The 13,784-nt window shown below is 35.9% G+C and overlaps 1 protein-coding gene across 1 annotated transcript in view; it reads left to right on the plus strand.

Moving 5' to 3' along the window:
* Positions 1-11,234: 11,234 nt before the first annotated feature.
* LOC107556168 (nesprin-1-like) overlaps positions 11,235-13,784 on the plus strand; it is a 137,051-nt gene continuing 134,501 nt past the window's right edge. The window contains exon 1 of the mRNA XM_016239217.1: positions 11,235-11,772. Coding sequence (XP_016094703.1) covers positions 11,667-11,772 — 106 coding nt within the window. The 5' untranslated portion in view covers positions 11,235-11,666. The remainder of the gene's footprint in view (positions 11,773-13,784) is intronic.

Below are 13,784 nucleotides of genomic sequence, written 5' to 3' on the forward strand. Positions count from 1 at the left end.
TTATCTACGCAGACCAGGGTTCCTGTGGGATGGAGAGGAAAGGGAGGAGGGTACAGAGAGAAGGAGAGTCAAGGTGTGTGTGAAATAATTTTCTCCTGTCATTTGCCCCCTTTCCCCTGGCCAAAATTCATCATATTTTACTTTACTTTATTTCCCTTTCTCTTCCAGACACTTGGCATAAACAGTGAGGAGGGCTATTCTGTGACCCCACTGATGGCATTTTGCCATGAGGCAAAGAGCTACACAATTCATTTTATCCTCTGATCAAAAATACAGTACAATTGTGAAATATAATTCCTATTGTACTTTTAAATTCTTACATTAAAATAGTTTTTTCCATTTTAATATATTTTAACATTTTATTTATTTCTGTGATGGCAAAGCGGAATTTTTAGTTTCACATGACATTTTCAGTGTCACATGATCCTTCAAAAATCATTCTAATATGCTGATTTGGTGCTCAAGAAACATTTTTTTTAAATTATCAATAATGAAAACATTTGTTTTGCTTAATATTTTGATGGAAATCATGATACATTTTTTTCAGGATTCTTTGCAAAAGAACAGCATTTATTTGAAAATTAGAAATCTTTTGTAACATTATGAATGTCTTTACTGTCAATTTTGATCAATTTAATGTGTGCTTGCTAAATAGAAGTATCAATTTCTTTTAAAAAATGTACTGGCCCCAAACTTTTAACTACTGTAGTGTATTGATTATAATATAATATGCAATGCAATATTAAAATAGCATTTTTATTTATTTTTAATATGGCTGTCCAAAACATTAGAGTAGAGGGACATGAACACATTCCCATGTCTTCATTTTTGTGATATTTTTTCCACGTATAACCACTGTGTAAATCAACATAGCCATGGCAACTGACAAAATCAAATAAAAAGCTTCCAGAATTCTTTCAGGATTCCAGCACAGGATAAAACCAAGTCCAAACTGATGAAACCCTAGCATTTTTCTATGTATTTCATAACAAAAGATTTCATAACACAATTTCCCAGATTTTTGTGCTTTTACTGCTCAACGTTGTCTGCTCTAGTCGTGCTGGTCATCACAATGCTTCAGATTTTCCATGTAGAGTGCCAGCTCTGTGCTGGGTTATCCTGACCAGGCTAGCTTTTGCAAAAACAGAATCCTGATAAAATCCTGCAAAGAAAGCAGGATTTTGCCCCGAACCAGACCACTTTCACCTCTGTGAGAACTGTGTTCTTTCCCTTCATAGTGTTCATTAAGGGTATCGGGGGGGTTAATGATTAAGAACAGTAGATAGCACGGGGTTTTAGGACAGAGCCGCTGGTCTGGGAAGAGCGGGACAGGCCCCATACTGACATTTCCTCTCATTGTTGCTTTGTGCTGTGGACTGCAGATATCAGCTGTTGCCATACACAGATCTGAAGTATACATTACACTTCTTTTTCTAGCCTATTGTATATTTTTCATTAAAAAGCCCCCAAGAACATGCAAGTTCATGTTTGGGAACTCTTGACCAATCATTAATGCAAAAGATTTTGTTTGTTTGTTTGTTTGTTTGTTTGTTTATGGATGATTTATTTAATTATTAATTTATTTATGTTATTTATTTATTGCCATTGAAGACATTAATTATATAACTTGAAATCTCTCTTCAAAAATAACATGTATAAATAAAATGTAGTATTTATAAATAAAATACATTAAAATAAAATATATTTTTTGTAAAAATATTTTTTTCCATGTAGTTCAATATATATTTTTGCACATTGTATAATATATTTAAAAAAATTTTTACAACTTTTTTCTTCTTGTATTGTGTATTCTGTGATTTATGGCTGCTGTAACTCCTCTGTCCTATCCTATCCTATCCTATCCTATCCTATCCGTCTTCTCTTGATGAACAGCAGATGGCTCTGTTACTCTTTAGAGAACATGTCGCAGCATAAAAGCATTCCAGGCTGAATTCTGATTTGTATCTGATTTGCATTTCAAATAATACCCTGGACATCACAATTCTTGATCTTATTTGCTAATTGGTTTGTTTGTTTGCTTGTCAGCATGAAACCCTCTCTTTCTTTCTTATCTATTTCCAGGAAAACATTTAGCAAAATGTTGATGTGCGATGATGAACAGTTTGTCGCCTAATGGGCTCTTCAGAATGATGGAGGATACAGAGGCTTCATGCTGGCTACTTGGAGAAGGTGAGTGAACGAGAATGACATAAGATCCTCTGCGCATAAGGACTTGTGCCAATAACTTCACACTGTGCTCTCTCCCTCACATTCATCTGCAGTGACTGTGTAGAGGTCATTGCTAAGCATTGCTGTTTGAAAACCAGCAGACTCAGCAGAGTGGTCTCTGAATCCCGAGCTTAACGCTCCAGTCAGGCATTTCACTTTGCTTTTTTCATATAACATGCATGTGTGTGATTGAACCGGTAATGGAAGTGAAAAGCATAACAGTGTGTCTCTGGTATGGGAGTTGTTTCCGCCCCTCTCGTATTTCACTTAATGGAATCCCATGCTTGAGATATGCCATATTCCAATATCTTTTGCATTTTCCATGAGCGGAAGCTCAGACGTGTAACACATTTTAATTGAATCACTTAGTGTAATGTTGTCTGGCTTTGCTAAAGTAACACACTCACACACAGCAGGACTCGATTTGAGTCTCACTATTGGACTGCACTTGAGATCTGCACTCTGATTGGACACCAGGTGGCAGTGAAAACTTATGCTGATCCCTACAGTAGAGTGTGAGAGGCAGAAAGAGAGAGAGAGTGCAAAGGGAAGAGGCTGCTTCCTGCAGAAGCCACAGAACTTCAAGGGAAGGAAAGAAAACGTATGTTTGCATGGCATGCACTGATTGAAAATAATTACGCTTTTCATGTAGACTTCAGCTGATCCTGGATCACTGGAGAATTCTCGGGTGGAGCCGCATCCACTGACCTGCATCAGCACCACTGACTTCGAATCAGTGGAATGGCATCTGCTCAGCGCTATGGCCGTTCAGACAGGGAGATTGCCAATGAGATGCAGAGGCTGCAGGGTAGGTGCTTACGCATGCTTTCTCTTAAAGGTGACCTCGCCACTGTGTAGGATGACACAGCATTTACATACTCAAGATGTCATTTTCTTTAAAGGCTGAAATGATTTCTGAATGGATTCTAACTTGGATTGTGATGTCTTGTTGCATTTTTTGTTTGATAACTGCACCTATGAATCGATTTGAGATGATTCCTCTACTGTTATTCATCTGCCTGGATTCAGTACGTCTCTCTGCAGCTGTGTGTTGTGAGACGTCTGATGCTATTGCCAGAATTGTCACAGCCACATGCAAAGTTTATGCTGCTTGGTTTCCAATTGATGCTTTGCGGTGTTTATGACGTCTCCTGTTGCAAAGTCATCCTTGGGGAAACTTTCTGTCCTGGCACTTGAGGAGAGTTTGTTTGTGTTTATGTGGATACACTTTCAATCAGATGCTCTTTAGATTTAGCACTGAAAGCTGGTGCATTAGAGCGTCTTTGATCAGTTTCTTATTGACCTGGATTGTAGTACTTTTGTGCCCTTTGTGTGGACCACTTTTAAGATTGAATCAGAGGCAGAGAGAGAGAGAGAGAGAGAGTGAATGAAAGAAGAAATGAGATTAGGATGAAGAATTGCCCAGAGAGAGACTGCAGGAATAAAGAAAGAGAGGGTTTAGGAGTAGAAGAGCTGACTGTGGTGGTGTGTAGTTAATTCTTCAATAAACAAGTAAATACAAGTGATTATGAAATGCTCTTTCATACCATTTCATAGTGTTCTAAGTAATGGTTTAACTAAAAAAAATTCCAAATATAATCACTTCCTTACTTTCATGTTGTTCCAGATCTGTACAATTTAATTTGTTTCTGTGGAACACACATAGAGAGATTTTTTTTCTTGCAATAATGATAAATAGGGACAGAAGATTTCAATATTCAAAAGTACTATAAAAGTATCATAAAAGTGATCCAAATGACTCATGCACAATATTTTGTCTGAAGACATTAGACCACTTTGCGTGAGTAGTAAATAGAAATGTATTTTGTTGTTTACATTCAGACAAACAAGCATTTGCCTCAACCCTCCTTTGTTGCTTGATATTCGATTCATAAACAAATAGTTAATTTGAGTCGGATCTTTTCAGTGAATCATTTGATTTGGTTCACAAAACTGATCTGGATGATTCATTCAGACTAAATCTATAGTTCAGTCTTTTTTATGTACTATTATAATATTTATTAATACTTTGAATCAGTTTACATTTTAATTTTAGTTAAAATTTTAGCAATTTTGTTATTTTCTGTTTAGCTTTAATTCATTTTTATTTCCGTTTTAGTTTTAGTAATTTTAGTACTTTATTTAGCTTCATTTTATTTCACTTAATTTAGATAGTTGCCTATAGGCAACATTTCTATTTTTATTTTTGTCTTTTATGTTTAAGTTAATATTAAGTAATTTAATTTAAAGTAATATTCATATACTTTATTATTTTTTTCAGTTAACAAAAATGACTTTTAGTAGTTTTAGTTAACAGCAGAGTTAACTCACTGATTCAGTGATCTGGTTGTAGCGTTTTTCAAATTAACAGCTCAAAAGATTTTAGTTTTTTTTTGTTCCACAGAAGAAAATGTATATGAGGAAATTGAGTGACTTTATGGAGGAAATGATGAGGAAATGTTTTAGTTAACAGCAGAGTTAACTCACTGATTCAGTGATCTGGTTGTAGCGTTTTTCAAATTAACAGCTCAAAAGATTTTAGTTTTTTTTTTGTTCCACAGAAGAAAATGTATATGAGGAAATTGAGTGACTTTATGGAGGAAATGATGAGGAAATTATGACTTCTGAATTTAAATTTTAGGTGAACTGTCCCTTTAAGAACTTTCTGTTCCAGAGATGCAGGGCTCTGAGAGATAAACTACCGTATTATATATAATTGTTTTGACCACTTATTATTACTACATAATATGGTGGTCTTCACTTTCATATTCAATGAAAAAAGACTGATAAATTGTTGTACCCACTATCATTCTGACTATGATCATGATGTTCGTCTGCAGTTTAAACTGTTGCACAGGCACACACTATACTGTGGGTTCTGTAGGTAACATGTTGGAGCTTTGGTCGCCCTAGAAACCAGAAGTAGAGCAGTGTGTTGAGTGTCAGGCTAGATTGATTCTTGAAGGGGGAATGAATCATGTGATGCTAACTGTGTTATTCAGTATGCCATTACTTTCTTACGCCTCATTGGTTGCAAAATTAAGGCAGAGCAGGAAACACAGCCCTAAAGACATGCTTATGTGTATGTGTTCATGCCTAATATGAAACAGCAGTGGTAAAGCTGTCACATCAATATTCGGCTTTAAGAAGAAAAAAAAGGTCACATCTTTAAAGTAGCTGTATTCTGTATTTTAGAGAATAATCAATCATATAGCTATCATATTTGAATACTGCAGGCTCTATAGTAAGACATCAGCTACTTTGGGTAAGACAAAAACACTGTCAGTCAGGGAAAAAGTGAACAAAAAGTGAGCTGTGTGAAGATTAGGTAGTCATAGAAGAGAAAGCCCTGTTTGTTTGAATGAATATGAAGATTCTTTTTTTTTTGTCAAACTGGAATCAAATCTAATGTATACATAATTGTCTTGCATCTTTGTGCATAAATGTAACATTCAACATTAATTTTGCACTCAAGTTGAGTTTTCTCTCTCCTCCTGAGTGAGCAGATTAGAGTTGCTAATCAGACCAATTTGATCCCCTGCTTTGATCAGATTAGATTACCATTTCTGTGTGTACAAGTGTGACAGTAAGAGCTTCCCTTTCTGCCTTAACAAAGAGCTCATCAGCAGCAATATTCATTGGGATCAAACATTTTAAAGCATCATTTAAATTTCTTGTTTTATTTCTGAAAACAGAGAAGGAAAGTCTTGCTAATGAGCACCTGTTTTCGTAATAGGAGAGCATCCAGGCACTGAACGCTTGCACACATAACATTCAACATTAATTTTGCACTCAAGTTGAGTTTTCTCTCTCCTCCTGAGTGAGCAGATTAGAGTTGCTAATCAGACCAATTTGATCCCCTGCTTTGATCAGATTAGATTACCATTTCTGTGTGTACAAGTGTGACAGTAAGAGCTTCCCTTTCTGCCTTAACAAAGAGCTCATCAGCAGCAATATTCATTGGGATCAAACATTTTAAAGCATCATTTAAATTTCTTGTTTTATTTCTGAAAACAGAGAAGGAAAGTCTTGCTAATGAGCACCTGTTTTCGTAATAGGAGAGCATCCAGGCACTGAACGCTTGCACACAGGCCACATTAGATATCCTTGAGATCTAATCATGGCATGTCATGAGTTTACTTGGATGAGGGTGTACTGACAAAGAATACAGGCAATAAAACTGATTATTTAATTTATTTAACTCTGCCACAAATTAACAGACATAACATAATATAAAAAATAGAATAATATAGTAAAACACATATATATGTGTGTGTGTATATATATATATATATATATATAAAATGATATTACTTATTTATATTTAAAATAAAATACTATAATTATATAATTAAATATTATTATATAAATTATTTGTGAATTCAGGTAGTTTATATAAATTACTGTAATTTATTTTCTATGATGTATTGTAAAGCATTTAGACATTTGCATGTACTTATATTCAAATGAGCCCATACAGTATGTAACAGTAACAGGCACATATAATGCCTATGCCTTGTTTCTTCCTTTGTCCTCTTTTTTTTTGTTACAGTACCTCACATCCAAACAGTGGCAGGTTGTTAAAATAACAGCAATTAGTGGCACCATATGGCAGAAAATGGCAAGTCTGCTTTGAAGCCCTCCCAGGCTAAAAATCTTTCCATATGCTGAGGAATTTTGCTATTTATTATCTCTCGTTATCCTGACAGAAACGCCTCTTCTCTGCATACATCTTATATTTCAATGTTTTTCAGTGGTCTTCCATGTAGGCGGTCATAAGATCACTTCTCCATCTACAGTCTGGTGGGCTGAAATGAGCCACACAAACATCTGGGGAATGGGGAATCTATCTATCTATCTATCTATCTATCTATCTATCTATCTATCTATCTATCTATCTATCTATCTATCTATCTATCTATCTGTCTATCTGTCTGTCTGTCTGTCTGTCTGTCTGTCTGTCTGTCTGTCTGTCTGTCTGTCTGTCAGCCTAATTGTTCTTTTATGTCTGTTGTTAAACTAATCAGGAAATTTAGTTCAAATAAATTTTGTATTTTGTATTAGTTCTTTATAAAGAAAGATCTCAAAGATCTGGTCAATCTTAGTCCCACAAAGCTAGTGTATGACTTCAGGAGACTTAGAAGATAGTTCAATCTAAAAAATAATTCAGTGGCAATGTAAATATCACAATAATAAATAATTACCTTAATAAAATCTCTGAATATCACTCGTGTTGGACATACCAAAATAAATGCCCAAAACCCAACAGTTCATGTCTGGAGTTGTCTGAAATTTGCATCTATTATATTAAGACTATATAAACTGCATGTTGCTTGGTGTTAAAAGCCATATTTGTGTTTCTTTCGCAGAGATAGTCTCTTTGTTAGTTATGTTAGAACGGTGGATTTTTAGGGTGAGTATATGACAATGTTAAGTGCACTTATAGGTGAACTACACTTCTAAAAGACTGCATTCTCCACATGCACAGAAAAAGACATAAAGAGGCACATGGAGGCCATCTCATGTGGTCCAGCTCTCTCTAAGTCTACTCACACCACTACTGGCACAGTGCCACAAAGAAATGGAGCAGGACAGAAAGAGAGAGAGAGAGAGAAACGGGTCATTTCTGGCATTCTGCCACAATGGCTGTGTAATGATGTGCCAGATATGGCTGAAATTTGCATCTATTATATTAAGACTATATAAACTGCATGTTGCTTGGTGTTAAAAGCAATATTTGTGTTTCTTTCGCAGAGATAGTCTCTTTGTTAGTTATGTTAGAACGGTGGATTTTTAGGGTGAGTATATGACAATGTTAAGTGCACTTATAGGTGAACTACACTTCTAAAAGCCTGCATTCTCCACATGCACAGAAAAAGACATAAAGAGGCACATGGAGGCCATCTCATGTGGTCCAGCTCTCTCTAAGTCTACTCACACCACTACTGGCACAGTGCCACAAAGAAATGGAGCAGGACAGAAAGAGAGAGAGAGAGAAACGGGTCATTTCTGGCATTCTGCCACAATGGCTGTGTAATGATGTGCCAGATATGGGAGAAACCAGCCCATTCTCTACTGACCAACACGAGCACAGACGGTCACCTTGAACGCCCCCACATGATTGTAAAGCGCTTTGGGTGTACAAAAATACACAAAAAAGTGCTATATAAATGCATCATTAATTAATTAATTAATTAATTAATTCATGTTCCTGGATCTACACTACATCTTTTGTTAATCCTGGATCAACATTACTGTCCAATAATATAGACCTAACCCAATCCCTACCCATAAACCTAACCCTACCCATAATTTATGCCTAAATCAGAGGGAAATGATGGGTGAATTACAAGGGTGTAGAAACATCTAACCCTGATTGTAAGCCTAAAATTTACATTTCTTGAAAACTTATCCCTCAACACACATACATAGAGGAATGAATCATTCGGGTAGTTTCATTTGTAAATGAAAACACAACATGCTGATTTATCTTATTTATCGTCACATACGGGCGTAAATACGGGGCTGGAATACACTACATGACTTTTGAAGTCTGAACACTGAAGACTGCAGTAATAACTGCTGAAAATGTGGCTTTGCCACAGTTGCCAGCACAGGAATGTATTATATTTTAAAAATATTAAAATAGAAAACCGTTATTTAAATTGTAATAATATTTTAGTGAGCATGAAAGACTTCCTTCAAAAACGTTAAAATGGATGTTACTGACCCCAATCTTTTGAATGGCAGTGGACTTGTGATTTCTGTTGTTTGCACATGTTCTAGTGTGGGGCATACACCACTTGTTTTAGGTTCAAGGGTGCTCATTGGTTATGGCCTTTTTGGGACGAGAGACTGATTGATTGACGGTGATGGTGATATGCATTGGCAATTGTGTGATCAATAAAGATATTAACTGATTAGATATGTTGTTAGATTGTGCTTAAATTCTCATTTAGCTAGAAACAGCCATGACACTTACAATGGCCCGCAGACAGCGGAAGAATCCTCATAATACATCACTGTCTTATCTTTCAGCTGCAGGTTGACCTTAGCTGCTTTATTCAGCCAGTATCACAACTGATCACTAAAAGCCAATGTGACACCTTGCCTCTAGCAAGCTGTGTCAAATATTGAAGGTCAGCTGGGCATCAGTTCACCTTCTGAAGTAGATTAAATCTACATTGTTGCCTGTGAGTACACCTTTGATCGCTGATCAAAGCGATATGTCTGATCGACAGAATGTGGGCTCTTTTGATAACCTGAGTATGCAAATCCTGAGCCATTATACTTAATCAGTGTATCTATATGATATTGTATTGAAGACCATGTACAATAAGACAGAATGATTTTCTATCTACCACATGATGTGGGTAGTATATGTGGGCATGGTTCAGAATTTCTCCAAGTGGATGAAAAGCTTAGACTGTCTGACCTACTTCTGCCCTGTTCCTGACCACAACATCATTTCATTACACAAGCCAATAGGAGATCTTTTAATGCTCTTCAGATAGCAAGATTGGCATCTGCTGAGAGCTAGTGGTCACTAAAGCACTGTATCACAGTCTTTCTTTCTTTCTTTCTGTTGATTTATTTTTTGTTTGTTTATTTATTTATTTGTATTTTTTTTATCTTTATTCATTTTATTTTATTTGTTGTATTAAATTTTTTTGTTTCATTGTTTTAAAAATAATTTTTATTTGTTTATTTAACAGTCAGGATAAAAGCACTTGACTTAACATAAAAATAAAATAAGCTAAAATCAATTGACTTAAGATATTCAAGTCTATATTAAAGTACATTTTAAAACAACCAAATAAATAAATACATATGACCCGTATAAAGTAAATTTGCTAAGCCTTGAAAAAGGGATTGACTTTTGAAGTGATTTTTCTTTATTTCACTGAATACGTCTAGAATCCAAAACTGATTTGCCTGTATAATCTATAAATCTAGAAAAATGTTTTATTTTCAGTTGTACAGTATTAAAATATATAATTCTTGTTTTCGGGGCATGTTTTCTTTTGGAGTGATGATGGTGTTTTTGCTCAATGCAGTACCCAGTGTTTAGTTCAGGACCATGGACAGAGACTAGTCGCGTCCACAGCAAAGCATTGCTAGCTGTGCTCATATGTAAATATGTACAATAAATATATACTCATATAAATATATATGAATCATTAAAAAGTCAAATCTTCTGTCAACAGAGAACATTAGCCACTAAAAATATATAAATAAATGTTGCAGACCACGTATATACTGACATCTTTACTGCAACTCTTGTCTCTTTGATATAACGCCCTCTTAATAAATACATAAAATAAATCCATGTATGCGTATACCTGTCAGAGAGAGATTTTCATTAAAGATTTTGCAGGACAGATTCCAGGCTTGAGAAGTGAAGATAACTGTAGACTGATAGCATATGACAGGAGCCATTTGATATTAATGACTTCCATCATTAAAAACCCTTTTGGGAGGAGATGAATAAAGAAGAAAATTATACCCATGATTAATGAAACTATCATAATTTTAATGATTATCATTTCCCCCCAGCTTTTCATTTTCTCTTATCTTTATTTTCAAAACCTGCAACAATGGAGTGGGGTTAGTTTTCGCTGTTCTATAAAATATTTCTTTCATTCATCTCAAGCCAAAATACAACCTGTATTTCATTCTAAAATATTAATTTCATATATACTACAAACCCAGCAATACAGCTTGTTTGTTTATAGCACAATTTGACATAAAAGGCCCCATTGCATCTCAATTATGCATCCAGCAGTGAAGGGCTGTTTGTTTTGTTAGACTGTTCTAGGAGCTTTGTATAGCCGCGGGGAGCGGTAAATCAGATCGAGCAGTGTTTTCGGGCAAAGTTAATCAGCTCAGGCCAGCGGCTTTTCCTAAACCCTAGAATCCAATACATTTAGTGGGAGGGGAAAGAGAGAATTCAGCTGATCTTAGGGAATATCAGTGCCGAGCACGTCCTGCCCGGTTCGGTCTTTAAAGAGTGTGCGTGCCGGCAGGCTATGTGACTCTCAACACATACACGCACACCACTCCCCCTTCCGTCATACACTCAGATCTGTGATGACATCACACATTCCCATACAAACGATTGGCTGGAGGCGCAAGGGGAATCGTTCCTGCAGAGAGAGTAAAGACAGAAGGATGTTGAGACCGGTGCTGCACACATGCACACATTCCCACTTCTTTCTATTACGTTGGAAGGACATGGATGGTTTTCCATTTTGATTACTTGCGTCGTATGGCGAGAAGGAAGTAGGGAACCTAAAGAAGAGGTACATGAAGGTCTTTCTCTGTATCGAAAAGCAGAATCAAAAGCTCCACAAGAGGAAGGTCAAGAGTAGTTGACCTCTGACCATCACAGGTGGATGTGCTCTTCGTGAACTTAGGATCACAAAGGCATTCTGGGAATGGATGTCAAGGGCAAGGTGGCAAGACGATGGGAGGATATAGCTGCCAAAAAGAAGTCTGGCACATCCCTCAACTTAGTGCAAGGGGTTTCTCGACACCTGCGTGGTAAGAGATTGACTTACTTGTACACAAATGCATCTGGTGTCAATGATGGACATGCGCTTCTAAGTGATTTGCACATGTTTATATGCAATACTTTGTCAGATTTGCATATTTGACTCCATATCTGACTGTTTTTTGTGTTTCTATGCAGTGAAAAAAATATATAAACAATTTTCACTTAGAAATGGCTAGAAAAATTTCACAATTAATTAGAGAAATAGCTAATAACACATTAAATTAAATGTGAACTTTTGAGATAGAAAGACTGAAATAGCATTTTCATGTAAAACATACTCCAATAATCTTTGTTTTATTTACAACTTTGAATTTTGTTTTTACAGTATGCATGTGTTAATGTTGTGTTGTTGAGTATTTTTGGCAATGAAACGGTCCGCTGTAGGGGAGCTCAGCAGGTTCTTGGATGTGCTGTGGATCATTTCTGACTGTGCAAGAGAGACAGTCAAGTGTTGATTAATCATGGTGGCTATTTTAGAAATGTAATTAGGAATTCAAAAAAAGACAGCTGGCTATTTTTATGTAGGTGCAATGGGGATGTTTTGTGGGTGTATATGTCAAATGCGCATATAGTGAGTTTGCATCTGTGTTTCCTACTCAAAGTCACCCTGTCCTTATGATGCTGGGCCAGGCACACACTCTCTCTCTCTCTCTCTCTCTCTCTCTCACACACACACACACACACACACACACACACACACTCATACACACTGTAGTACACACCAATGCAGCTGCAAATCTTTTATGTTGCCATCTATCATACTCCCCTTCTCATCAATATTTGATTGCTTTAGCTCTGAAACAGACTTGATCAAACTATTAATTCACAAAATACAAGATTTTTAGCACAAATAACAGTGGCAGATGTGGTCTGCATTATGCATGACTCATGAGCCTGGTCGCCTTTTTACACACACACACACACACACACAGGTTTGTTTTTGTGAAAAGTGGGGACATGCCATAGGCATAATGGTTTTTATACTGTACAGACCGTATATTCTATTGCCCTACACCAACCCTACCCCTAAACCTACCCCTTACAGGAAACTTTGTGCTGCTTCATATTTTCAATACACTCTATTCTGTGTGATTTATAAGCGTTTTGAAAAGTGGGGACATGGGGTAATGTCCTGAAAAGTCACCTTCTCCTTGTAATACCTATGTTATATCCATGTCATTATACAAGATTTTTAGCACAAATAACAGTGGCAGATGTGGTCTGCATTATGCATGACTCATGAGCCTGGTCGCCTTTTTACACACACACACACACACACACACACACACACACACAGTGTGTGACACAGTGACCGGCTTCAGTGTAATCCATCAGACAGTGCTTTTCATTAATGACGTTGGCTCTGCGTCAGTGTTCATCTGATATTACTGTTAGGAGAAAGGATATTACTGTCACCTTGCCGTTCAAAATCAGGGCTGGATCTTTTGAGATTTTATCCTGCTTTCATTTGCTTGCAGGATACAGTAGGAAATACTATTGAAAGTGGGCTTGTGAAAATTGGGTAAAAACTTTATAATATCTCCTCAGATAAATGGTTTATTCTGTTGTGTCTGTTCTTTAAAAAAAATACAAAACTAATTTCTGTGCTTTTTTTAAGTAAATGTTACAGCAACCCTCAAATTTAGTGTTTTCCTGTTTTGATAAGTGCCAATATGCATAACCAATATGCATAACCCATGATAAAAATCACTGGACTCTATTGCATTATGAATGTATTATTATTATTATTATTATTTATTCAATGGTCTAAAATGAGTTTTAACTTAAAAAATGTAAGCTAAAATTGATATTGACATTTTAAATCTTATATGTTGCTCACATGAGAATGAAAAAGTTATGTATATTAAGTGTATAAGTAAGTTTCTTATAGAGAAACACACCAAATGGTGTTAAGAACCCACAACTAAATATTTATAAAAGTGTAAATATAAGTCAAAAATGATAATCTGTGTATTTCTAAAGAAATTATACCTGTATT

Source organism: Sinocyclocheilus grahami, unplaced genomic scaffold, assembly GCF_001515645.1.
Source record: "Sinocyclocheilus grahami isolate Dianchi unplaced genomic scaffold, SAMN03320097.WGS_v1.1 scaffold556.1, whole genome shotgun sequence".
Lineage (NCBI taxonomy): Eukaryota > Metazoa > Chordata > Actinopteri > Cypriniformes > Cyprinidae > Sinocyclocheilus > Sinocyclocheilus grahami.